This window comes from Hordeum vulgare, chromosome 3H, assembly GCF_904849725.1.
Source record: "Hordeum vulgare subsp. vulgare chromosome 3H, MorexV3_pseudomolecules_assembly, whole genome shotgun sequence".
NCBI classification, from domain to species: domain Eukaryota; kingdom Viridiplantae; phylum Streptophyta; class Magnoliopsida; order Poales; family Poaceae; genus Hordeum; species Hordeum vulgare.
This window is the reverse complement of record NC_058520.1, coordinates 159706411-159731559: the sequence shown is the minus strand read 5'-3', so window position 1 is coordinate 159731559 and position 25149 is coordinate 159706411. Positions and strand designations below refer to the sequence as shown.

General features: G+C 44.5%; 1 protein-coding gene across 1 annotated transcript; it reads left to right on the top strand.

Moving 5' to 3' along the window:
- The first annotated feature begins 14741 nt into the window (after positions 1 to 14741).
- On the top strand, positions 14742 to 16923 carry LOC123439727 (receptor-like serine/threonine-protein kinase At1g78530). Its single transcript, XM_045116412.1, has 5 exons — positions 14742 to 14951; positions 15030 to 15175; positions 15320 to 15916; positions 16002 to 16135; positions 16601 to 16923. The coding sequence occupies exons 2-5, from the start codon at positions 15043 to 15045 to the stop codon at positions 16781 to 16783; spliced, it is 1047 nt and encodes a 348-aa protein (XP_044972347.1). The 5' UTR covers positions 14742 to 14951; positions 15030 to 15042; the 3' UTR covers positions 16784 to 16923.
- The last annotated feature ends 8226 nt before the right edge of the window (positions 16924 to 25149 follow it).

The window sequence follows — 25149 nt, the reverse complement described above, 5'->3', positions numbered from 1 at the left end:
ACCCAATAGTGTGAAATTTAGGTGCATCTGTCAGGAAGGACTAAGGCTGTTGGTGGAGATTCATGGAGGCATATGTGGATCACACATAGGGTCAAGGGCCCTTGCCGGGAAAGCTTTCCGCCAAGGTTTCTATTGGCCCACGACCCTCCAAAATACGAGGGAGTTGGTCACCAAGTGTGAAGCCTGCCATTTCCATGCCAAGAACATACATTAACCAGATCAAGCCCTCGAGACGATCCCTCTATCCTGGCCCTTCTCGGTCTAGGGGCTCGATATCCTGAGCCCCTTCCCCCGCGTTGCCAGGGGTTTTGAGTTCTTGTACATTGCAATCGGCAAGTTCACGAAATGGCATTAGGTAGAGATAGTGAGAAAGGTGACCGCGCAGTCAGCTATCAAGTTCATGAAGGGATTGGTGTGCCGCTTTGGAGTACCCAACAGGGTAATCACTCACAACGGCACCCAATTAACGAGGCAAGCATTCATACAATACGTCCAAAGCCTTGGAAGCAAGGTCTCTGTCGCCTCTGTTGCCCACACAAGGAGAAAAGGGCAAGTCGAGAGGATGAATGTTGAAGTGCTACGAGGGCTCAAAATGAGAGCTTTTGATACACTGCAAAGATGCGGCAAGTCCTGGATTGATGAGCTGCCAGTGGATCTTTGGTCCCTCAGAACGACACCAAATCGAGCTAATGGCCTGGCACCTTTCTCCCTAGTATATGGGGCCGAAGCAGTTATGCTCATGGAACTCATATACGGGTGACCTCGAGTTCTTGCCTACGACGAAGTAGAGCAACCGCAACTGAGGCATGACGATGCCATGCTCCTCAAGGAAGATAGTCTCCGGGCTGCTACGCGTGTTGCACGCTACCAGCACGCCTTGCACCGCTACCTTAGCCGCAAGGTCCACGCCCAAAGCATTGAGGAAGGCGACCTTGTCCTTAGGTGCGTTCACTCCACGAAGGGTTCCAACAAGTTGACGCCAAAGTGGGAAGGCCCTTACTGGGTAGTATGAGTCACCAGGTGTGGCGCAGTACGTTTGGAGACCGAAGATGTCATCAAGGTGCTTAACTCATGGAATGTTGAGCAGCTTCGTAAGTTATGCCCATAAGGAGCGGTTGTCGGGCCCAGTCCTCGGCAACCACCTTTTGTACAAGCCTTGCCGAAGTTGCATGTAACCCTTTGTACAAAGCCAGGCGAAGACCATGTGCATAAATAAAGCTAGGCACCGCATCATGTCATCATTTGCATATGCATCATGCATTGCGCATTTACTTGTGTTATGATGTCACTAATGCCCTAGCTTACTAGTTATTGAGAGCGCTTGATGGACTTATAGGTTTTGTTACCGGGCCTCCCCTCTTCCCAAGAGGGCAGATGCCCTCCTTTGCTCTATATGTTTTGCCTCTAGGTGAACAAAGGACAGCGCAAGGGCGAGGACAAGGAACCATCGCACCTTCAAAGGGGCTTCCCCTGGGGAGATAAATTTAACTGCCTTGTCTCGAATGTGGTTCCATTCTTTCCTTTGAGAAAACACCTACCATTCATCCTTCGGTTGTGTGCGGTAAGGATCTCTCCATGATAGGGAATCTTCTCAGGATAGGCCATCTTTTCGCCACTCGTCGCTCACTAGCCACAAAGGAGGGGGAAGACCGTGTCAATACCGACAAGGGGCCTTGCCGGGGGACGAGGATTGTTTGTCGCAGGGGGCTCGCTCCCCCTTCCACACTTGCGCCTTGTGCCACCCCAGCAAGGAATCGTGTGCGGTGGAAACATACAGCACAACGCGGAGAGAAGGACATGGGGATAATACTCGAGGAAAGTAAACGACAATCATTTTATTCATTTCTTTAGTACAGAATGGATAAAATAGATTACAATTCCACTAGTAAAAATTTAGCAAAGGCCTTATAAAAAGATAAGTGTTCCATAACGACTTTCTTATCCCCCTTTCTTTAAATATTGGATGATGGAGAGAAGGCGGACGAAGAGCGTGCCCAGATGGGATTAAGCGCCTCCTCGCCAAGACCGGAGGGACGCCCCCCCCCCCCCCCCCCCGCCAGGACCAAGGAGCGCCTACGCCCGGAGGGGCATAAGAAGCTGATAGGGGAGAAGTGGGCAGGTGCAGATGATGGTGCCGCTGGGGCCAGCTGTTGATGATGGTGCTGCCGGCGGCCACGATGGATCGGAGTCACCTCCCTAGCCCTCGGAGCAGCAGAGGTCGCCGCCATCACGACTTCCATCATCTCTAACACCCGCGCGGACGCCATGCTCTCTGGATTTCTCACAGAGAGCATGGTCATCCCTAGTGGCCAAAGGCAGGGAATCCACCCTACCTTCGAGAAGAACTCGTAGGAGAAAATCTCCCGCCCATGCATGCCAAACATGTCACCATGGACGGGAGACCCTGCCACAATATCCAGAGAGCCACCACTACCTTCGTCATCGGGTCATCACACACATGGAGCCACACTCCCTATGGTTTGTCAACGCCCAACACTACAACTGAAGTGGTTGCATGATTCGAACGGGAAACTCTGCGACCCCCACACGGGATGGGGGACACCCACGTTTCCTCACCGTGACCAAGATCCTAAGCCACCTTGAAGATTAAGAAGAGAAGAGAAAACCAAGAAACTCTAGGTTGGAGAGGAGGAGAAGGATGGATGAGCATCGTCTGCCACACCCCTCATGCTTTTATAGGGAGGACGCAGAGGGCTGGCTCTGCTACGCTCCAAGGGTCGCCGCCCACCTCCACCTCTGATGTTGCCCACCATCACGGGCGAACATGTAACCGCCCCATCCATCCAATCCACGGCGCTGCGTCTCCTGCCACGACTAGGCCTTTAAGTCACGTGCACCCGCCACAAGATTCATGCAATGTACGCGGCGCGCATGGCGAAAACGGCCTGGGGAGGTGGGACAACGCGGAACAATGGGATAATAGCTACATCTTTGCGAATTCCATGCCCATGCACGAAATTTGGGCCTGACCCAACAACGCTACGCGAGCGAGTATGGACCAGGCCCGGGGGCTACTGCCGGTGCACTAATAAAGGGTTACCTAGTGCCCCTGACTTATGCATGGGTGTTGGAGTCATCCCCAATCTCAAGACCAACAACAATAGTCCAAGACGCGCCAAGGACCCCTGGCACCTGCCGGGAGCGAAGGTGCAACCATCCTCATCATGACCCGGCAAGGCGCCTTCCCGGCAAGAGTGGGTCAACCTGCCATAGCTCCACCTCGTCGCTACACTAGTCACTTGTCGATGAGGTGTCGAGCCCCCAAATGGCTAGGTGGCTCTCGCTAGCTACATGGCGCCACGCCGGAGGACATGTTGCATCTTGTTGACACCCGTCTAGAAGCGTGTCAACACCTCAAGCCACGTCTAGCTCATAGGTCGCAGAAGCTTGCCGGGAACGCATCCCCGCTCGCCACCTAGGGCTGCATTTATGGCGCTATGTCTTAAGTGCTAGAGTTCGGTATGATAGCACTGTTAGCTTTCTGATCATGTCAGTTGCCACTATGGATGCCCCTTGAACTATAACAGAGGATCTAGATCTTTGGGCATTTGAGCACCTAGAGATTCAACACTTGGTAAGCTATGTCCCCGTGGGATTAGAGCCAGGTGTAAGCGTTCACACGTGCTAGCTCTCCCCGGCAACCATTGTCGGGGCATAGCTCCGTGTGGACTTTGATACATCTCCAACGTATCTATAATTTTTATGGTTCCATGCTATTATCTTGTCAAACTTTGGATGTTTTGTATGCCTTTTATATATTTTTGGGACTAACTTATTAACTCACAAGTGCCAGTTCCTGTTTTTTCCGTGTTTTTGACCGTTTTCATAAGAGAATATTAAACGGAGTCCAAACGGAATAAAACCTCCGAAAAGATTTTTTCCGGAACAGAAGATATGTAGGGAGCTTGAGAACCAAGGCAGAGGGCACCAGGGGAGGCCACAAGCCCCCTAGGCGTGGCCAGGGGGTGTGCCTAGCAGGCTTGTGGCCCCCCTGTGGCTCCTCTGCCCTACTTCTTCCGCCTATAAATCCCCGAAAAAAACCAAAACCACGAGAGAGATCCACGAAAATAGTTTTCCGCCGTCGCAAGCTTCTGTCTCCGCAAGATCCCATCTGGCGCACGTTCGGGTGCCCTGTCGGAGGGGGGATTCGGATATGGAGGGGCTTCTTCATCAACACCATTTCCTCTCCGATGATGCGTGAGTAGTTCACCATAGACCTTCGGGTCCATAGCTAGTAGCTAGATGGCTTCTTCTCTCTCTTGGATCTTCAATACAAAGTTCTCCATGATCTTCATGGAGATCTATCTGATGTAATCTTCTTTTGCGGTGTGTTTGTCGAGATTCGATGAATTGTGGATTTATGATCGGATTATCTATGAACCTTATTTGAGTTTCGTCTGATCTCTTATATGCATGATTTCATATCCTTGTAATTCTCTTCTAGTTGTGGATTTTGTTTGGCCAACTTGATCTATGATTCTTGCAATGGGAGAAGTGCTTGGTTTTGGGTTCATACCGTCCGGTGACCTCACCCAGTGACAGAAGGGGTAGCAAGGCACGCATTGTGTTGTTGCCATTAAGGGTAAAAAGATGGGGTTTATATGTATTGCATGAATTTATCCCTCTACATCATGTCATCTTGCTTAAGGCGTTACTCTGTTCGTCATGAACTCAATACACTAGATGCATATAGTAGTAATAGTAGTAGTAGATGCAAAAAGTATCGGTCTACTTGTCTCGGACGTGATGCCTATATGTATGATCATTACCTTAGATATCGTCATGACTTTGCGCGGTTCTATCAATTGCTCGACAGTAATTCGTTCACCCACCATAATATTTGCTATTTTGAGAGAAGCCTCTATTGAACACTATGGCCCCCGGGTCTACTTCACATCATATTTTCAGCCCTACACTTTTACTTTGTTGCACTTTACGCCTTTAGATCTCACCTTGCAATCAATCATGAAGGGATTGACAACCCCTTTGTAGAGTTGGGTGCAAGTTTGCTGTTTTTGCGCACGTACATTGGTGCCTCATCTTGATACTCCTACTGGATTGATACCTTGGTTCTCAAACTGAGGGAAATACTTACTGCTACTGTGTTGCATGACCCTTTCCTCTTCAAGGGAAAAAACCAACGCAAGCTCAAGAGGTAGCAGACTTCATCTTCCCCAATCAATCCACCAAAGTAGGAGTAGGATTTTACGCTTCGTAGCGGCCCAAACCTGGGTAAAAACCCTCGAGTCTCATCAGTGTGATGTTTCTGTACTCTCTACTCTTTGTGTGATACAACATCCACACTGAACCACAAGGGGCCTGAAGGTCCCTTAGGTGACCGTGTGCACACCTGCACCGACACATATTTTTCGCTAGAGGATTCTCTCTTAAAGATAACATACGGTGAGTAGAAAAAATACTATTGGGCAATTGATAGAATAGCGCATAGTTATGACATCTTAGACAAGGCAACCATCATGTGTATAGGCATCACGTCGATAACCAGGTAGACTGACTCATGATTGCACCTACTACTATTAATCCACTCATCGACCGCTATCCAACATGCATCTACAGTATTAAGTATGAAACAAAGTAATGCTTGGGGGAAAGGTGACATGATGTAGACAAAGTAAACTCAAGCAATATGTTGAAACCCCATCATTTTATTCTTAATGACAGAGATACAAATATGTGTCATGTACATTTCTGTCACTAGGATTGACCATCACAATATTGAACCCATCACAACGCACCACTCCCACTAAATATAAATATATCTAGTTGGCCAAACAAAACCGATAGATCAGAGAAATATGAAGCTATAATAATCATGCATAAAATATTTCAAAGAATACTCAAATAATATTCTTGAATGATATGATCATAAACCCACAATTCATCGAATCCCAACAAAAACAGTGCAAAGAAGATTACACCGAATAGGTCACTGCGAGAATCACGATGAACTTTGTATTGAACATCATAGAGAGAGAAGAAGCCATCTAGGTACTAGTTATGGACTCGTAGGTCTGTGGTGGACTACTTAGAAAACATCATGGAGGCAGCAAAGTTGATGTAGATGGCCTCCATGATTGATCCCCCTCCGATAGAGCACCGGAAAAGGTATCTCGATGGCGAGTAAATTGCAAAACACCACCACAATTGCGTCGCTCAGTGCCAAAAACCACTGTGTTCATAAAAGTTTGCTGAAAACACCGATTTTGAGTAATTGTTTGTAGAAAGCACTAAAAATGATGTTTGCCCATGTTTTGACCCAAAAACTAACAGCAGGGCCCATTGGTCAATGTTGCTACCATGAGGGGTCCACCTTTCATAGGAAGAAAGAATAAAATAAAATAAATGATCTCTTATATTACGGGAGGGCATGTTCCTTGATCCTCCGCCACGCACGGGAGGGTCATTAGCCACACCAGCCGGAGCCCCGCCGGCCGGCAAGCCAGGGCATGAGCAGAGCAAGGAAATGGTCGAGACGCCACTGCGCCATCAACATCCTCCATGATGCCCCACATCCATTGGACACGATAACGATCATGTCTTCTCACGCCGCTCCTCCTAGCATCCTCCCATCCATGGTGCGCCGCCACGCGTCAACTTCGGCGCGTCCTCTACCGTGGGAGCCTCCTAGCCCAACGCCACGCTTTGCCTCTCCAAACCACCACCACCAGCGTCGGCTGCTCCTGTGGCTGGCAGCGGCCATGGCGTGTGTCGGGTGCGACGATGATGGAGCTCAGTGCGGGGGGAGGGGGTAGGGAGAGATACTCTAGAGGCGGGGGCTGGTCTCGCCCGGCTCGCCAGTGGTCGTTGTCACACGACACTGTCGCGGCATGCTGGTGGGGTAAGCTGTGGCCGGTCCCTGCAAATAAGGTGCTCGATTAAATGCACTCTTGTTGACTTAACATTTCTGCAAACGTCATTAACTCTTATTGCCACATCAACCCTGAAACTGGGCCCCCCTATCATATTTCACATCAAAGGGCTCTCAATCGAGCATTTAGTGCCTCCAGCAAACAATTACTCAAAATCGGGGTTTTCAACAAACTTTTATGAAAATGGTGGTTTTTGGCACTCAGCGACACAATTGTGGTGGTTTTCGGCAATTTACTCCTAGATGGCCTCCCATCGGAACAGAGACTTGCGGCAGCAGAAAAAGTGTTTGAGGTGGCTCTGTGATGTTTTCCCAATATTTGAGAATTTATCGGGTTGCATTAGGTCACACAGAGCCAAGAGGGCCACAAGGTAACAGGTCGCGCCTACCCCCTAGGCGCACCCCGTTGCCTTGTCATCTCCTCATGCAACTTCTGGCCTCCTTTCGAAGCTTCTAGGTCCTCTTTTGTCCAGAAAAAATTGTCAAAAAGTTTCCTAGTGTTTGGACTCTATTTGGTACTGGTTTCATGGAAAGCCAAAAATATGAAAAAAACAACAACTGGCACTTGGCATTGGGTTAATAGTTTAGTTCCCAAAATTGATATAAAACAACATATAAATGGATATAAAGCATCCAAGATTGATAGTATAGTAGCATGGAAAAATCAAAAATTATAGATACGTTCGATACATATTAGTTCCTTGTGTTGGATTGAATATGATGAATCTGAATTATTTTGATGCATGTAGAATAGTCAACTCACGGATACTTGTGGTGGCATTGGAGTATCTAGGTGACAATAGAGTTGCTTGATGTGTATCACAGGTGTTATTGTAGTACAAACTCTAGGGTTGTTTGTGGCACTTATACCGATGGCTCAATGGATTGATCGGAAAGGATAACTTTGAGGTGGTTTTACTACCTACAGCTATTTCATTTTATATTCTCTGCTAGATAGGAACTTTCGAGTGATTCTTTGTCGCGCATTGAGGGATGGCTATATGATTCAGTTATGCTAACACTGCTGAGATCTTGCACTAGTTAAAGTATGAACCCTAGGCCTTGTTTCCAAGCATTGATATAACATTTTCCTTGTTGTTTGCCACTTGCTACCTTGTTGTTTTTGTATTTTCAGATTACAAAAAACTTCATTAACTATCCAGACTACACTTGCATCACCATCTCTTCACCTAACTAGTGCACCTATACAATTTACCATTGTATTAGGTGTGTTGGGGACACAAGAGATTTCTTGTATTTGATTGCAGGTTTCTTTGAGAGAGACCATCTTCATCCTACACTTCCCATGGATTGATAAACCTTTGGTCATCCACTTGAGGGATTTTTTTGATGTCCTAGAAACTTTGCACTTGGAGGCCCAACAACGTCTACAATAATAAAATTGCAAAGTAGACATCATTGTTGTTCCCATTACTGTTGCTACTGTTACTAAAACTATCAAAACTATCAAACTACCGTGCTACTAGATGATATGCAAGAAGCTAAGAAATATATGAAAGAAAAGGGTATTAAATCTGAAGATGTCAAGAATTTACCACCTATTGAATAAATACATGGACTTGATACACTGAGACATGTAGTAAAGGTAAATTCTCTTTATATATTCAATGAAGGTGATATCCCTTATAATAAATCTCCTAGTCAATGCATGGATGAACTTCATATTTACATTGTTAAGCAAGAAAACTTCAGTATGTATGTTAAGAATTAATTGAAACAAAATGCCATGATGATTGAACGTTTAAGTTACTTGATGTTTAGGATTGCTAATCATATTAAAGAGCTAAGTAAACATCAAACCATGGTTCTTACTAAGATAGAACAAGTCTCTAAGTCATAAAATAGTTTTCTCAATGAAATGAATAATAATATGAATGAGCGCGTTATTAGAGTCGTGACTAGAGGAGGTAAAATGACTCACGCTCCTCTATTCCTTGAAGGTCATCCTAAAGAATTGAACAAGATTCTGAGAAGATTAATAGTGATGCACCTAGTCCATCTAAGTACAAAAACAAAAAGAAACATGATATGACCTTTCATGCCTCTAGTGAACCTGTCATAGAAAAATATTCTAAGAATCATAATGATGTTTCTATTTCTAATGCTAAGACACAATGTGTTAGTGAACTTCCACCTAGTGATTATGATAATGATGATGTTCATGTTGATTCTCAACCAGAATATAATAAAGAAGCTGACAATGAAGTAGAAATAGTACCTGTTGTTGATCTTCATAACCCACCCCCTAAGAATAAAAGGTATGATAAAAGGGACTTCATTGCTAGAAAATATGGTAGGGAAAGAGAGCCATGGGTTCAAACCCATGCCTTTTCCTAGTAAACCTCTGAAAAGTAAGGATGAGGAAGATTCGAAGCACTTTACTTCAATGCTTAGACTTGTCTTTTTGCGAACATGTTTGACGGATATCTTGCTAAAGAATCCTTGTGCTCAGTATATGAAAGATATTGTCACTAATAAAAGGAAGAAACCTGAAACTAAAATTTCCACCAAATTGGCAAATTATTCTTTTAAAGGAAGAGTACCTAAGAAGTTATGAGATCCAAGAATACCTACTATACCTTGCTCCATTAAAAGAAATTATGTCAAGACTGCTTTACGTGATTTAGGAGCCGGTGTTACTGTTATGCCTTTCTCTTTATATAGAAACTTGATTTGGATAAGCTCATAAGGACTCAATATCTTTGCAAATGGTTGACAAGACCACTTCTATACCTATTGGTATTTGAGAGAACATTCCTCTTGTATTTGCAAATGTTACTATCTTAACAGACTTTGTTATTCTTGATATACCCGAGGACGACAATATGTTGATTATCCTTGGTAGACTCTTTTTGGATACTGCATGGGCCATTATTGATTGCAACAAAAGAAAGGTTACTTTTCATGTCAATGGTAACAAACATACGGTATATTTCTTAAGGAAACAAAGTTCACCGAGTAATACAAACTCCATTAAACCAGTTAAGACAATTACTATTGGAGGGTTGAAATTTCATTTTTCTGCCGCCAAAAAGATATTTGAAATTCTTAGTGTCAGGAAAATGCTTATACCCGTTGAGGTAACTTAGTGTTATACAAAGATTTCTCAGTTTCATGTTATTTGGAAAAGGCATGTCAATAAGACTTGATAAACTTATTAATTGGTACTTTGTGATGGGCATGTGGTGTATAAATTTAATAAGAACAACCTACTGTACCCATAGTTTACTTTCTGTTATTTAAAGTTTTAATAAAGTAGCATGCTAGGATTATCCTGTTTAATGAATTATCCATGCAATAGTATTTTCCCCCAAAATAGAAGTCGTCGGAATGACCTGAAAATTTAGTATGATTTTTCGTAGTCAATAAGATTTTTTGCATTGAACACACCCTAAGGGGGTGCACGTGTGAGCCACGAGCTCACAAGGAGCGCCTACCCAATCGACATGCCATGCAAGCTCGTGGGTCCCATGGGGAGCTAGTCACTTAGTGTATCAGCACATTGCCTCCTCCTACCTCTAGAAAAAAAACACAATTACCTCCTAACTCGAGTTCCTGCTCTTTTTGAGTTATTTTCTATCTCTTTTCTCGAAGATTCGTTTCTGAAACTGTTTTAAGGAATTGCCCCTTGGTATGTGACTCATCCGTTGCTCCAATTAGTTTTTGTTCTAGTGCTTTATGTTTTGCAATTTTTTCTACAATTGGTAACCATTTATACGAACTTTCATGTTGAATTTGTGTGGTTCAAAGTAGTTTTGATGCATGATATAACCTCTAGACACTTGTGGGGGTAGTTGCTATCAATTTTTGAGTTTTGTTCACTCTTATTTTGAGGGACTAAAAATGTCAAAAAATCAGAGAAAAATAAATATGCTTAAAAGGATATTGAGGGGTTCTTCAAGCCGGAGTTCCAAGGAAACTCCAGAGGAGAAGCCAAAGTACCATCTTCCCCGCGCAACTGAGGTGCAGTTGTGTGAATGGTCATGCAACACATTCTTGAAGGATGCATGAATTGATGATGATTATTATTACTTGGCCTACCAAGTGAGACTCACCCAGTTCCTCAGAGATAAATGTGATCATATTTCCTACTCACTAATACCTTCGTGCTAGGAGATATCCACCCACGATATCATTTAACCTATACGATGAAGAAAAATAAATGACCCTTGATTGGTTCCCCAAGTTTGCAAAATTCCTAATGAAGAGAGTCCCCTAGAGCCACGTCCTAGAGACGCAAGTAATCTTATAGATGCAAGTACTATAGGGGATATGAGAGGACCCCCAGGTGATAGGTTGCTAGTCTGCATTTTCCAATTTTACATTACTATTCATTATTTGTTGGGAGATGCATCACCACTAAGTGGGAGAGATGCATTTTCATGTTTTACGTTACTATTTATTATTTGCTAGGATATGCATCAAGAGTAAGTGGGAGAGTGGAACGCTTGGCTCACATCATCTTGTTGTTTTGCATAGTGCACTTTATGGTGACAAGACTTTTAGTTTGGGCTCTATTGTTGCCCAATGTTTGAATACCAACCGCTCCTAGGGTGCCATCTTTGGTGGTATCTATTCCTCTTGCCTTGCTAGATATTTTGACATTCCTACTAGGCATGGGGAGGATGAGATGTTAACTCCTAAATACGTTGATTATCCTAGCATGGTTAGGCATGATTTTATCGACTCCGGTAAAAAAGGATTTTGGTATAACTTGGTATTTAGTTAGGGTACCTGTGAGAATATTACTTTGCCTACTCCTTCTTTCTTAACCTTTTTAGCGACAAGTACACTATTATGCCTAACGACATTCATGTTTATTTGGGCTTGACACCGCCCCCGGTATTCGATCCAGAGCCACCACTGGAGCCTCGCGAGCCTATATATCAGTGCGAGCCTCAAGAGCCTACCTATCAGTGGGACCCTCAGGAACCTCAGTATTACCCTGCTAGATCTCACTATTTCCAGCCATGGGCATAGACCAAGTTAGGCTAAAAGCCTAATCTTGGGGGAGTGTGTATTTCTCACCGACATTACATTCATGTACCACATATTCATTCCAAGTGTCCATGTTCGTCCTTTTTCATTGTATATCTTTTTTTGAAAGAACCTATTTCATTGTATATCATGTTCAATTTTATTTTCTTTCTCGCTTTCCTAGTTAGTAGTATTAAAAAGAAAACCCAAAACATTTACTATTCTTCTTTTGCTTGTTGGGAGCTTTCCTGTGTAAATAGTTTTTCTCATTTCTCATTTTGGCTCTATTCTTTTTTCCTTTCTTCAGAAAAATTAAAAACTCCAAAAACATTTCAGTGTGATTCTCTGAAATTATTTTCTTTTCTTTGGGTCGTTCTAGGGAGAAGACCATGCTAGAATTGTTATGAAATATTGTTGATCTAACAAAGATCCAATATTACTTGTCTTCCCCTTTCAATAAATTGTTTTGCAGATTCCAGCTTAGTTCATGACACACTTGCACTATTACTATTTGCCAACAGACACTGTCCGAGATATCTGTAGAGCAACTTTATAGTCATCCAGTTATGTTGCGACGTTTGATACACATAAGGCATATCTCGGGTATCCGGGAGTTGCATGATCTCATGGTCATAGGAACAAGTACTTGACATGTAGAAAACAATAGCAATAAACTTACACGATCATATGCTACGTTCATAGTTTGGGTCTTGTCCATCACATCATTCTCTTAATAATGTGATCCTGTTATCAAATGACAACTCACGTCTATGCCTAGGAAACCTTGACCATCTTTGGTCAACGAGTTAGTCCTTTAGAGGCTCACTAGGGACAGTGTGTTGTCTATGTATCCACACATGTATTTGAGTTTCCAATCAATACAATTTCAACATGGATAATAAACAATTATCATGAACAAGGAAATATAATAATAACCACTTTATTATTGCATCTAGGGCATATTTTCAACAAACAGTTCCCCCAGGACATGCTCGACAAGCGTGCATTCTTCACGCAAAGAACGGCGGAGCGAGCCGCCTATCGTGAGGGCAGGCGTATGCGGAAGCGGGCCGCACTTTTCAACATCGAGCTCAAGTGAGCGTCGACTTGGGACCCCGACAATGAACGATGGGCTGACGCTTCATCACGACGGAGGAGTCAGACACGAGTGCGTCCGAGGAAGACGACCAGGAGTAGTTTTTATCTTTTTATCATCTTTTATATGCATGTTTTTATCTATAATAACTATCTATACTATTCTTTTTATCGTATATTAACTATGCCTATCACCTTTATTTTGCGTAGAATGTGCATCCACGCTCAAAATTTTAGCGCTTTTCCTGAAGCGGCGCACGTGCCCAATTTATTTCAGTAGTCGCTGGAGCCAACGCTCCTCGCCGCGCAAAAAATTGCTATTCCGACGCTATAAACTTATTTTAGCGGGTCACGCGGTTGCGCGCGTTTTGGAGATGTTCTTAATGAGCATAGGATCGATCACGTTTCCAACTTTCTTCTATTGCCACGGTAAAAAATCGACGTGGCTATCACGATCGTGCGTCAGACTTCCCCTCTTGAAGAGTGTAATGCATTGGATCTAGACATAATAACCGGACTTTCCAGGGGTTTTCTGCAAATATACGTGAGCTCTCACTATGGCATTTGGATCCTAGATCCAACGGCTGAGAGCTCTCGTATAACTAGATGCTATCCATGTCCAGATCATGACGCAGATAAATGGTTGTAGGCGTCCTGACATGTGTGTAACCCGCACATACGTATCTGTGTGAATTTTCGCTTTAATGGATTCTTTCAAGCTTGGGTACGCTGGGTGCCACAAATTCTTCTCCATCGAACCTACACATTCACCGTGCCAAGATTTTTTGAGCTCATTTCTACATAAATTAGCAACGATTTTCCAGTAATGTGCGAACTGATTGAAATTTCAATCATTCCAAAAAGTTAGGACGAGTGCCTAGATTTTCTTGTATAGCACTGTCCACAGATCTAAAAGCATTTCCCCTCGGCCTGTCCGTGGCGATACATGACGGCGCAATTGCTATAGCATCTCGTGTTCAGAATTCGCCTGGCCGTGCACGAGACATGTGGTCTCTTCGTTCCTCGTTTGCCAGCTCCACCTCTACGACGCCGGTCCAGCTTCATCACGTGATTCGGAACAAAGTTGGAGGCGGCCGGCGCGGTGTCCGTGCAGCTCCAAATCGTCCACACGGCTGAGCAAGAAGCCAGCAAGGACCCATTTTGGCGGAGACGGACAGCGACAACGTCGTCTTTTTTCATCACATTTCAACGATTTCTGTTCGTAATCCATGGCAAAAGGACGAAATCGTGTGCCAGTTATAGATAGATAGGGCGACTAGCTGGCCGACGCTGCCAAACATTATACCTACGCTTTTCCGGTGCGTGATCCCACCGCCCTTAGCAATCGAACGTACAGTACGTTTTTGAGGACCAGCTGCCGACAACAGTACATGCCATGCTCACTTAAGTTTGACTTGGAGGTGCATGTAAATTGATATAATGGTATGGCTACATGGTCCTAGAAGGCAGCAAACTAGTAATTCCATACCGGGGCCAAGATATATTTTTAGCCAAAGAGTAATTAAGCACTACACGGACGATGGCTATCCGTGTTAATCTTTCCCTAGCCTGAAAAGGGGGAAATGGAAAACGAATTGACAGTACCAGAGAATGGGATAAACTGGTAAACAGTGCGAGAATTAATTGGGGATAGGCATTTGGCACGGCATCAATCAAAAAGTAGTTGTGCATGGGTCTACCATTCACATGATCCAACCAGGCCCATTGATTGGCCAATGCACCTTTTGTTCGGATCCCCCACCCAGCTGCTTACTCATCGAGACACCTGTGCTGTGCCTGTGCTCACATTGTCACATGATTACCATCGCCAACAAATCCAAAGCATCCTCCCACTGGCCGGTTCCAAAACATATTTAGCGTTCGTCTCTGTTTCTCCCTAAGCTGAGAGATCCTCATACGGTTGCTTCTGTTGCCTTCTTCTGGATAAGTAAGCTGGGTAATTCACCTTTCTTTAGTCAGGCTGAACTGAGGATCTTACAGGGATTCATCTGTTGATCTTATTCAGGACCTGTTGGAAGATGTCTACTACGTTGATCGCGCTCTACATTACAGTCTGCTCTGTTCTGTTCATCATATCCAAGATGCTCATCTCGTTCCTGTGCTACAAGAAGTGGGCTCGCAAGAAAAGGATCATCGAGACCAGCCTCACAGGTAACAAGATTTTGTTTGCGCATATTTAAAAAAAAATGAAGGCAGAAGCATTGCCTCATTCGTTAAATAAGAGAGAACAGAGTTTGTTTGCGCATATGAGTTGAAGGAAATTTGATTGCATACCGATCGATATGATCACTCTAGGTGGCAAGTTGGTGATCTTCCGGTCGGCGGCGATGCAGTCGCTGAGCGCAAAGGCGTTCATGAGGATGATCATGGGGCTGTCGAGCAAGGACATCATCGGCTCCGGCGGGTACGGGACGGTGTACATGCTGAGGCTGGACGAGAAGTCGGCGTTCGCGATCAAGAGGCTGAGCAGGGGGAGCGCGGAGATGGACCGCGGGTTCGAGCGGGAGCTGGACACCATGGGCGACATCAAGCACAGGAACATCGTCCCTCTCTGCGGCTACTACGCGGCGCCTCACTTCAACCTCCTCATCTACGAGCTCATGCCCAACGGCAGCCTGGACACCATCCTCCACGGCAAGGAAGAGAAGAAGCAGGCCCTCCTGGACTGGCCGGTGAGGTACAAAATCGCGCTGGGCGTGGCGCGGGGGCTCTCCTACCTCCACCACGACTGCATACCGCACGTGATCCACCGCGACATCAAGTCCAGCAACATACTCCTCGACCACAACATGGAGGCCAGGGTGTCGGACTTCGGCCTCGCCACGCTCATGAAGCCCAACGAGAGCCACGTCACCACCGTCGTTGCCGGCACCTTCGGCTACCTCGCCCCAGGTCCAAACCTAAATCTGTATATGAACCTTGAGATATATCATCATGCATGTGTGTTTTCTGATGGGTGGTGTGCTTGTTGCTACAGAGTACTTCGAGACAGGGAGGGCGACGACCAAAGGCGATGTGTACAGCTACGGCGTCGTATTGCTTGAGCTTCTCACGGGGAAGAGGCCGACGGATGAGTCGTTCCTCGAAAACGGCACGCGGCTGGTGACCTGGGTAAGCATCATGGCTCCTTTACTGAGACCAGTGACTCAACTAAAATCAAATTACTAAATAGGAGTAAAACCGATCGATTATGCATGATATGATGCTCTGAACATAATAATTTGGCTTAAATCTCTAGGATAATCATTCGTACGCAGTTACTAATGGATGTTGCTGAAACAACCAACCAACCTTAGCTATCAACTACTTAGCAATCTGTACTCTGTATTTGTACCCATCAGAAAACTGATGGGCAGTGGCCGTCACCATGTCACCATGAGGTCCCCAATGGACACCAAATCTCCCATGTCAAGATCAACGAGGACTAGTACATTACTAGCGCAGTACAGTGCTACCTAACAGTAGCTATGGGCATGTACCCTTTTTATAGATGTGAAGCAAGGATGGCAAATTAATTGGGCATGCATCCCCGGCCGTGTCAACGGCAAACCTCAGTTCTTCTGTTACTGTTTTCAGGTCAAGGAGACGATGGAGGAGAAGAGAGAGGAGCACGCCGTCGACGGTGCTCTGGCCTCTTTTCCGGTGGAGGAAGTCAAGTTCGTGTTTACCGTGGCGGAGAAGTGCCTGGAATCTGACCCCCGCGATAGGCCAACCATGGTGCAAGTCGCCAAGATGCTTGAGCAGGCGAAGCTGGCATAGTACATGCTAATTAACGCGCACTATGTATAATTACTTCCTCCGTTCCTAAATATAAGTCTTTCTAGAAATTCTACTAAAGGACTACACACGGATGTTTGTAGACATATTTTAGGATGTATATTCACTCATTTTGTTTTTTATGTAGTCATCTAGTGAAATATCTTAAAAAACGAAGTATTTAGGAACGGAGGGAGTAGTTGCTTAACTGGATGCACACAATTTTTTCACCAACGGTGTCGTTTTTGCGAAATTCATGCTGGGTTCTGCGTAAAGTTTAGAAGAATTTTGTCGGCAAACGCTACCAACGGTGTTGTATAAGTACTAGCAAACTTTATTGATGACACTTGGGGTTCCGACCCCCTTTATCCGGCCGTTCGAACTTGCTAAGATTCACGCCCTGATCTGTGGAACAACAGACCAATTTGCAGCGGCACCAGACTTATGCAGGCCACTTAAATTAGCTAATCAGCCGTAGGTGAACTATGGTATAGGGCAGGTAGTGTTGGCAGGTAGATCTGTCAACGAGACATGAAGTATATTGCTGGGCTGGTCATAGTAGAAGTAACTCATGTGGTATTTGAGACTAGCAAATATGCTGATGTGGCAGTCAATTAAAAATAAAAGAGGGGCTTAGATAATATAGGTAGATACAGTAACATATTAAATGTTATGCTACTATGTGTCATGCATGTCAACAAATAAGGTCATCTATAATACTAGTTTATGTTAATATATATTATGAAGATAATATCATATAATAATATTATATGGATGATGCTATCATATGATACTCCTCACTATGACCAAACAAAATCATTGTTGTGACCAACATAGCTAAAGAATTGCACAAAATGAACCCGTCAGAAAAATATTTCACGATCTGACCCTTTTAGAAACGCGAGAGCCATGGCGTTGTTGCTCAACTAAGAAACACATGTCCACCTTGCGTTTCTACACTTCCACAACACCATACTAGTATGTGTTTCTTCTTGCTGGAAACGCCACGCACCTTGGCGTTTTTAAGTTGTGGTGCAACGCCAGGGACCATGGCGTTGCTGCTGAGGTAGTTATTAGAGCGTCACCCTCACCCACCAGGCCACCACTCCACTCACTATCTTCTCCCACCTATCCCCCAAGCTCCAGCCCCCTTTCCCTTTTCTCCCCCACTTGTCCCCTCTCAAATCCTTCCAAAAGGATTGGTTTGGTCCGTGGATCCGGTGTCATTTTCATTATTTTTTATTGGTTGAATTTGTCTATTTGGGTGTTTTTTGTTCATGTGTTTTTTAACCCTAGGTTAGAACATTGTTCCAAAATATGATGTTCTTAATGTATACTAATGAGAATAGTTGTTCCAATAATGTTGCATTGTAGTGGTTGGGTTATGCTTATTGTTAAGATTTATGGTTAGGGTTAGGGTTAGGGTAATGCTTAATTTGGATGGACATAGATGTTTCATAGTTGTTTTGTTAGGAATGTGGTGTACTTAGCATTGCTACTTTTGTTACTTTTTTAGATGGACAAGATTGTGAATATTCATTATGTTGACAAAGAGGCATTCATGAATGTTGATATTGTTGACAATTATGAGAAAGAGTTGATATTTCTTGAGAGTCCTACTTATGAAGAGGTTTTGGAAGAAACGCGGATAAGATTGAAGTGGGTTGATCCAAGTGACTGCTACTGCAACAAAAGACCTTCCAACGGCGCCAGAAACAAGCGTGCTGACGGGAGACTATTCTTGTCTTGATTCTCCTTAGCAACGGCACCAGGAATCCTTCTGCTACGGCTACGCCTTTAGGGACTTCCTAGGCAAATATGCGAAGGATTCCCCCGTGGCCTTGGAGCCTTGCGTTGGTGTTCCCTCGAAGCGAAAAGGGTGATGTAGCACAGCGGTGGTAAGTATTTCCCTCAGTTTTGAGAACCAAGGTATCGATCCAGTGAAGGAGTATCACAAGTACCTGCACAAACACAAAGAGCTTGCTCCCAACGCTATGAAGGGGTTGTCAATCCCTTATAGATTGTTTGCCAAGTGAGAACTGAAAGCAACAAAGTAACAAAGCAAAGTAAAAGCGAAGGTGGAAATGATAGGTGTGAATAGACCCGGGGGCCGTAGTGTTTACTAGTGGCTTCTCTCATGAAAGCAAGTAGACGGTGGGTGAACGAATTACTGTCGAGAAAATGATTGAACCGCGCAAAGTCGTGACGTTATCTATGGCAATGATTATATCTATAGGCATCACGTCCAAAACAAGTAGACCGATACTTTGTGCATCTACTACTATTACTCCACACGTCGACCGCTATCGAGCATGCATCTAGTGTATTAAGTTCAAAAGAACAGAGTAACGCCTTAAGCAAGATGACATGATGTAGATGGACAATCTCATATCTATGACAAATCGCAATTTGTTACCCTTGATGGCAACTACACGATGTGTGCCTTGCTTCCCCTACTGTCACTGGGAAAGGTCACCACATGGTAAGAACCCCAATACCAAGCACTTCTCCCATTGCAAGAATCATAGATCTAGTTGACCAAACAAAACCCAAGACTCGGAGAGACTTACAAGGATATCAAATCATGCATATAAGAAATGAGCAAAGACTCAAATATATATCATAGATAATCTGATCACAAATCCACAATTCATCGGATCTCGACAAACACACCGCCAAAGAGGATTACATCAGATAGATCTCCATGAAGATCATGGAAAACTTTGTATTGAAGATCCAAGAGAGAGAAGAAGCCATCTAGCTATTAACTACGGACCCGTAGGTCTGAAGTGAACCACTCACGAGTCATTGGAGGGGCGATGATGTTGATGAAGAAGCCCTCCAACTCCAAGGTCCCCTCGGGCAGGGCACCAGGAAGGGTCTCCAGATGAGATCTCGCGGAAACGGAAGATTGCGGCGGCGGAAAAGTGTTTTCGTGGACGCCCTGATTTTTTCTGGAATTTTAGGGAATTTATAGGGCAAAGACCTAGGGCAGGGGAGCGCCAGGGAGGCCACAAGCTTGGTTGCCGCGGCCTCCCCCTTGGACGCGGCAACAGGGCTTGTGGGCTCCCTGTGGGCCCACTTGCTTGGCCCTCAAGCCTCCCGATCTTCTTCCGTTCTGGAAAAAGTCATTTTGGGGATTTTATTCCGTTTGGACTCCGTTCCAAAATCAGATCTGAAAGGAGTCAAAAACACAGAAAAAACAGGAACTGGCACTTGGCACTGAGTTAATAAGTTAGTCCCAAAAAAGATATAAAAGGTAAACAAAACATCCAAAGTTGACAAGATAACAGCGTGAAACCATCAAAAACTATAGATACGTTTGAGACGTATCAAGCATCCCCAAGCTTAACTCCTCCTCGTCCTCGAGTAGGGAAGTGATAAAGAATGAAATTTTGATGCTTTCATGCTACCTAGCATAGATGTCCTTTGTAACTCCTCTTATGTGACGTGAATGTTCAGATCAACTAGATTCAAAACAATAGTTTGCTATTGATGTGGAAACAATAATACTTCAAGCAAAGTAGCAAAGTAATCATGAACTTTCAAAATAACAAGGCCAAAAGAAAGTTATCCCTACAAAATCATATAGTCTGGCTATGCTCTATCATCATTGCACAACGAATTTAAATCATGCACAACCCCGGTATTGGCCAAGTAATTGTTTTCACACCTTTACTTTCTCAAACTGTTTCAACTCTCACGCAATACATGAGCGTGAGCCATGGTTTAGCACTATAAGTGGTGTGGAGTGTGGTGGAGGTTGCAAGAAAAACAAGGAGAAGATGGTCACATTAACTAGGCATATCAATGAGCTGTGGAGATGCTCATCAATAGATATCAATGTGAATGAGTAGGGATTGCCATACAAATGATGCACTGGAGCTAAGAGTATGTGAAAGCTCTTAAAGAAAACTAGTGGGTGTGCATCCAACTTGCTTGCTTACGAAGACCTAAGGCAATTTTGAGGAAGCCTATCATTGAAATATACAAGCCAAGTTATATAATGAAAATTTCCCACTAGCTATATGGTGGTGACAAAATGAGAGAATCTCAATCATGAAGATCATGGTGCTTAATATGCACAAGTGTGGAAAGGTGGTAGCATTGTCCCTTCTCTCTTTTTCTCTCATTTTTTTTGGATGGGCTCTTTGGCCTCTTTTTTTATTTTTATTTTTTTTATTTTGGTGGGCATCTTTGGCCTCTTTTATTTCCTCACATGGGACAATGCTCCATCAATGATGATCATCACACTTACAACTCAAAACTTAGAGCAACGATGACTCTATATGGAATGCCTTCGGTAGTGTACCGTGACAATGATCTAGCATGGCATAGACATTAATGGAAACATCATGCTAGCTATCTTACGATCATGCAATGGCAATGTAGACGTGGTGGCACATGTCATGGTGGTAGTTGCATGGCAATATATCTCAGAATGACTTTGAAAAAGCCATAGTAGGTAGGTATGGTGGCTGTTTTGAGGGAGGCTAATGGTGGGTTTTGTGCATCGGCGAAAGTTGCACGACACTAAAGAAGATAGTGATGGTGGAAGGTGAAAGTGCATCTAAACCATGGACTCAACATTAGTCATGAAGAACTCATATACTTGTTGCAAAAGTTTTATTAGTAATCGAAACAAACCATTCAACGCATACTCCTAGGGGAAGGGTTGGTAGGTATAAACCATCGCGCGATCCCAACCGCCACACAAAGGATGACAATCAATAGACTAATCATGCTCAGACTTCATCACAAAGCGGTTCACCATACGTGCATGCTATGGGAATCACTAACTTCAACACAAGTATTTCTAGATCCACAACACCTTACTAATATAACTTCAATATTACCATAACCACAACTCAAAACTAGTTGAGATGAATCAAACTTCTCTAACTATTCAATGCACATGAAGGTGGAAGTTTTCGTATCCCTTTGGATAACTACCCCTTTTGAGACTACTTTCAAAGCATAGATCAACTACCAAGCCACGCACCGCCATGCTCTAAAAGATATAAGTGAAGCACAAAGAGCAAAAGCATCTAGCTCAAAAGATATAAGCGAAGCACATGTGAGTTGAATTGTCTACCAAAGGATATAAGTGAAGCTCGACAAAATCAGGGTGAGTGCATGTCTCTATCTCTCTAGGTGTGCAGCAAGGATGATTGTGACACAACAAAAATAAAAGACTCCTACGATACAAGACGCTCCAAGCAAGACACATAACATGTGGTGAATAAAAATATAGCCCCGAGTAACGTTACCGATGTATTGAAGACGAAAGAGGGGATGCCTTCCCGGGGCATCCCCAAGCTTAGGCTTTTACGGCATCCTTGAATCATATTGTGGTGCCTTGGGAATCCCCAAGCTTGAGATCTTGCCACTCTTTATCTTTTTGTCCATAAGAACTTCACCCAAAACTTGAAAACTTCACAACACGAAACTTAAACAGAAACTCGTGATAACATTAGTATAAGAAAGCAAACCACCACTTCCTTAGGTACTGTAGCAAACTTAAATTCTACTTATCTTGATGTTGGGTTACTGTATTTTCAATCTTCCATGGTTAATACCCCCCGATACTATCCATCGTTTCATCAAAGTAAGCAACCAACACAACAAAAACAGAATCTATTAACAGCAGACTAGTCTGTAGCAATATGTACACTTCGTATACTTCTGTTACTTCAAAAAATCTTAAAACTTACGACAGTCTGAAGAATTTGCATAAAAAGCAGCAGAAGAAAGAATCAACTCAAAAGCTCTTACAGAAAAAAAAATGAAAATTCTTTTAGTGAGCAGAAAGTTTCTGTTTTTTCCAGCATGACCAAATGATCATCCCCAAGACTAATCATAACGGTTTTGCTTGGCACAAACGCAAAAAGAAACACAAAAAACACAATCATCAAAGAATTATGAAAGTGTGGAAAACACAAAACAGAAAGAAAAAGGATAGATTCGTTGGGTTGCCTCCCAACAAGCGCTATTGTTTAACGCCCTTAGAGCAAGTCTAGTAGAACCCTCAAACCCTCAAATTCTGGAAAATAACCGCTTTTTTACAGTTTTCGTCGACAAAACGACGTAGACTAGAACCCTTAAACCCTTAAACCCGTAAAAAAAAATTAAAGGTCCAACCCGTAAACCCTTTCCCAACCTGTAGAAGTAAGGGTTGGGAGGGAAAACTGCCCCCAACCCGTACTCCACTTCCCACCTCGCGCGGGAGGCAGTTGGTTCCCGCCCGCGCGAGGAAGTTGCCTCGGCCGCCGCCGCCCCGCCTCCCCCCTCGCTCCGGCCGCCGCCCCGCGCTCCCTCCGCGCCCCGGCCGTCGCGTCCCCGCGCCCGCCCCGCCCACCCCGGCCGCCGCGCCAGCCGCCGCGCCCGCCCCGGCCGCCGTCGCGCCAGCCCCGCCCCGCCCCCGCGTCCACCCCGGCCGCCGTGCCAGCCGCCCCGCCCGCCCCGGCCGCCGCGCCAGCCGCCCCGCCCGCCTCGGCCACCGTCGCCATGGCCTCCATCTCCGCCGCCGCCAAGGCCACCTCCGCCGCCTTCGCCCACAAGGTCCTCTCCCCTTCCCTTTCCCTGCCGCAGAAGGAGCTCGCCGCGGCGGCACCGCAGCAGCAGCAGCGCGCGAGCGCCAGCAGCCGGCGCGCGCGGTCCTGGCTGTATTCCGATTTTTACGGGTTGGGTTTGAGGGTTCTAGTCTTTGCTCCTGTTTTTCAACCCTTAAAAGTGTAAAAAATGAGCAATTCTCAACCCTTAAAACTGATTTTAGATTTAAGGGTTTGAGGGTTCTACTAGACTTGCTCTTAGCTAGGCAAAAGGTGATGGAATCACGTATAGTCATCTATGGTGCTCAAACCATAAGTAGTGTGATCATTTATCATCTTAAGATCTTCATCTTTATTTGATGACTCACCACTAGATTTAGGAACAAAAACAGACTTGACGGTCTTTTTGAGAGTGAGATTTGGAGTATTTTGCACAGCGGCAAAAGCGGAACCCAAGTTGGTTATGACATCTTCTAGTTTGCCAATTCTAGAAGAATCATTAACTATAAGTTCCTTCTCCCTTAAATGTTTCAAAAAATTTCCCACTTTGGATCTGTACTGAGTAATTTGATTGTGGATCTTTCTATCCAAATCCTCAATAAGTTCAACTGTGGCAATTTTGTTTTCAATAGCGTCAAGCCTTTGCATCGCGTGTTCCAAGGTTAAGGTAGTTCCATTAACCATGAGCGGGGGTGAGCCTACCAAATTCATGATAGCTCCATAGGAGTCAACAGTATGGCTCCACAAAAAATTCCCGCCTACAATGGTATCAAGGATATACCTATTCCAAGGAGAAATTCCAACATAAAAATTGCGAACAAAAACGGTAGTGGATTGCTTACGAGTAGATCTACTTTGAGCATTGCAAATCGTGTACCAAGCGTCCTTTAAATTTTCTTCCTCATTTTGCCTGATATTGAGAACTTCGTTTTGAGGGGTATCGTTTGGAGTAGTGGGTCTATCCATTGATGGACTATCCCACACACAAACGAGCAGGAAGTAAGCGAGCGAAGCGAGCAAAAGAGAACGGCAAAGGAGGACAGCAAAAAGGCAAAAGGCAAAAGAAAACGGCAAAGGAGAAAGGCAAATGAAAACGGCAAATGTGAAGTGGGGGAGAGGAAAACGAGAGGCAACTGGCAAAAGTAATGCGAGAGATGAGTTTGTGAGACCTACTTGGATAGATCTCTCCTTCCCCGGCAATGGCGCCAGAAATACTTCTTGCTACTGCAACAAAAGACCTTCCAACGGCGCCAGAAACAAGCGTGCTGACGGGAGACTATTCTTGTCTTGATTCTCCTCAGCAACGACACCGGGAATCCTTCTGCTACGGCTACGCCTTTAGGGACTTCCTATGCAAATATGCAAAGGATTCCCCTGTGGCCTTGGAGCCTTGCGTTGGTGTTCCCTCTAAGCGGAAAGGGAGATGTGGCACAGCGGTGGTAAGAATTTCCCTCAGTTTTGAGAACCAAGGTATCGATCCAGTGAAGGAGTATCACAAGTACGTGCACAAACACAAAGAGCTTGCTCGCAACGCTATGAAGGGGTTGTCAATCCCTTATAGATTGTTTGCCAAGTGAGAACTGAAAGCAACAAAGTAACAAAGCAACATAAAAGAGAAGGTGGAAACGATAGGTGTGAATAGACCCGAGGGCCGTAGTGTTTACTAGTGGCTTATCTCATGAAAGCAAGTAGACGGTGGGTGAACGAATTACTATCGAGCAATTGATAGAACCGCGCAAAGTCATGACGTTATCTATGGCAATGATTATATCTATAGGCATCACGTCCAAAACAAGTAGACCGATACTTTCTGCATCT

Coding starts and splice junctions, on each gene's coding strand:
- LOC123439727 (XM_045116412.1), top strand. CDS start 15,043: ATGTCTACTACGTTGATCGCGCTCTACATTACAGTCTGCTCTGTTCTG. Junction 15,917..16,001: donor CTTCGGCTACCTCGCCCCAG/GTCCAAACCTAA, acceptor TTGTTGCTACAG/AGTACTTCGAGACAGGGAGG. Junction 16,136..16,600: donor GCACGCGGCTGGTGACCTGG/GTAAGCATCATG, acceptor TACTGTTTTCAG/GTCAAGGAGACGATGGAGGA.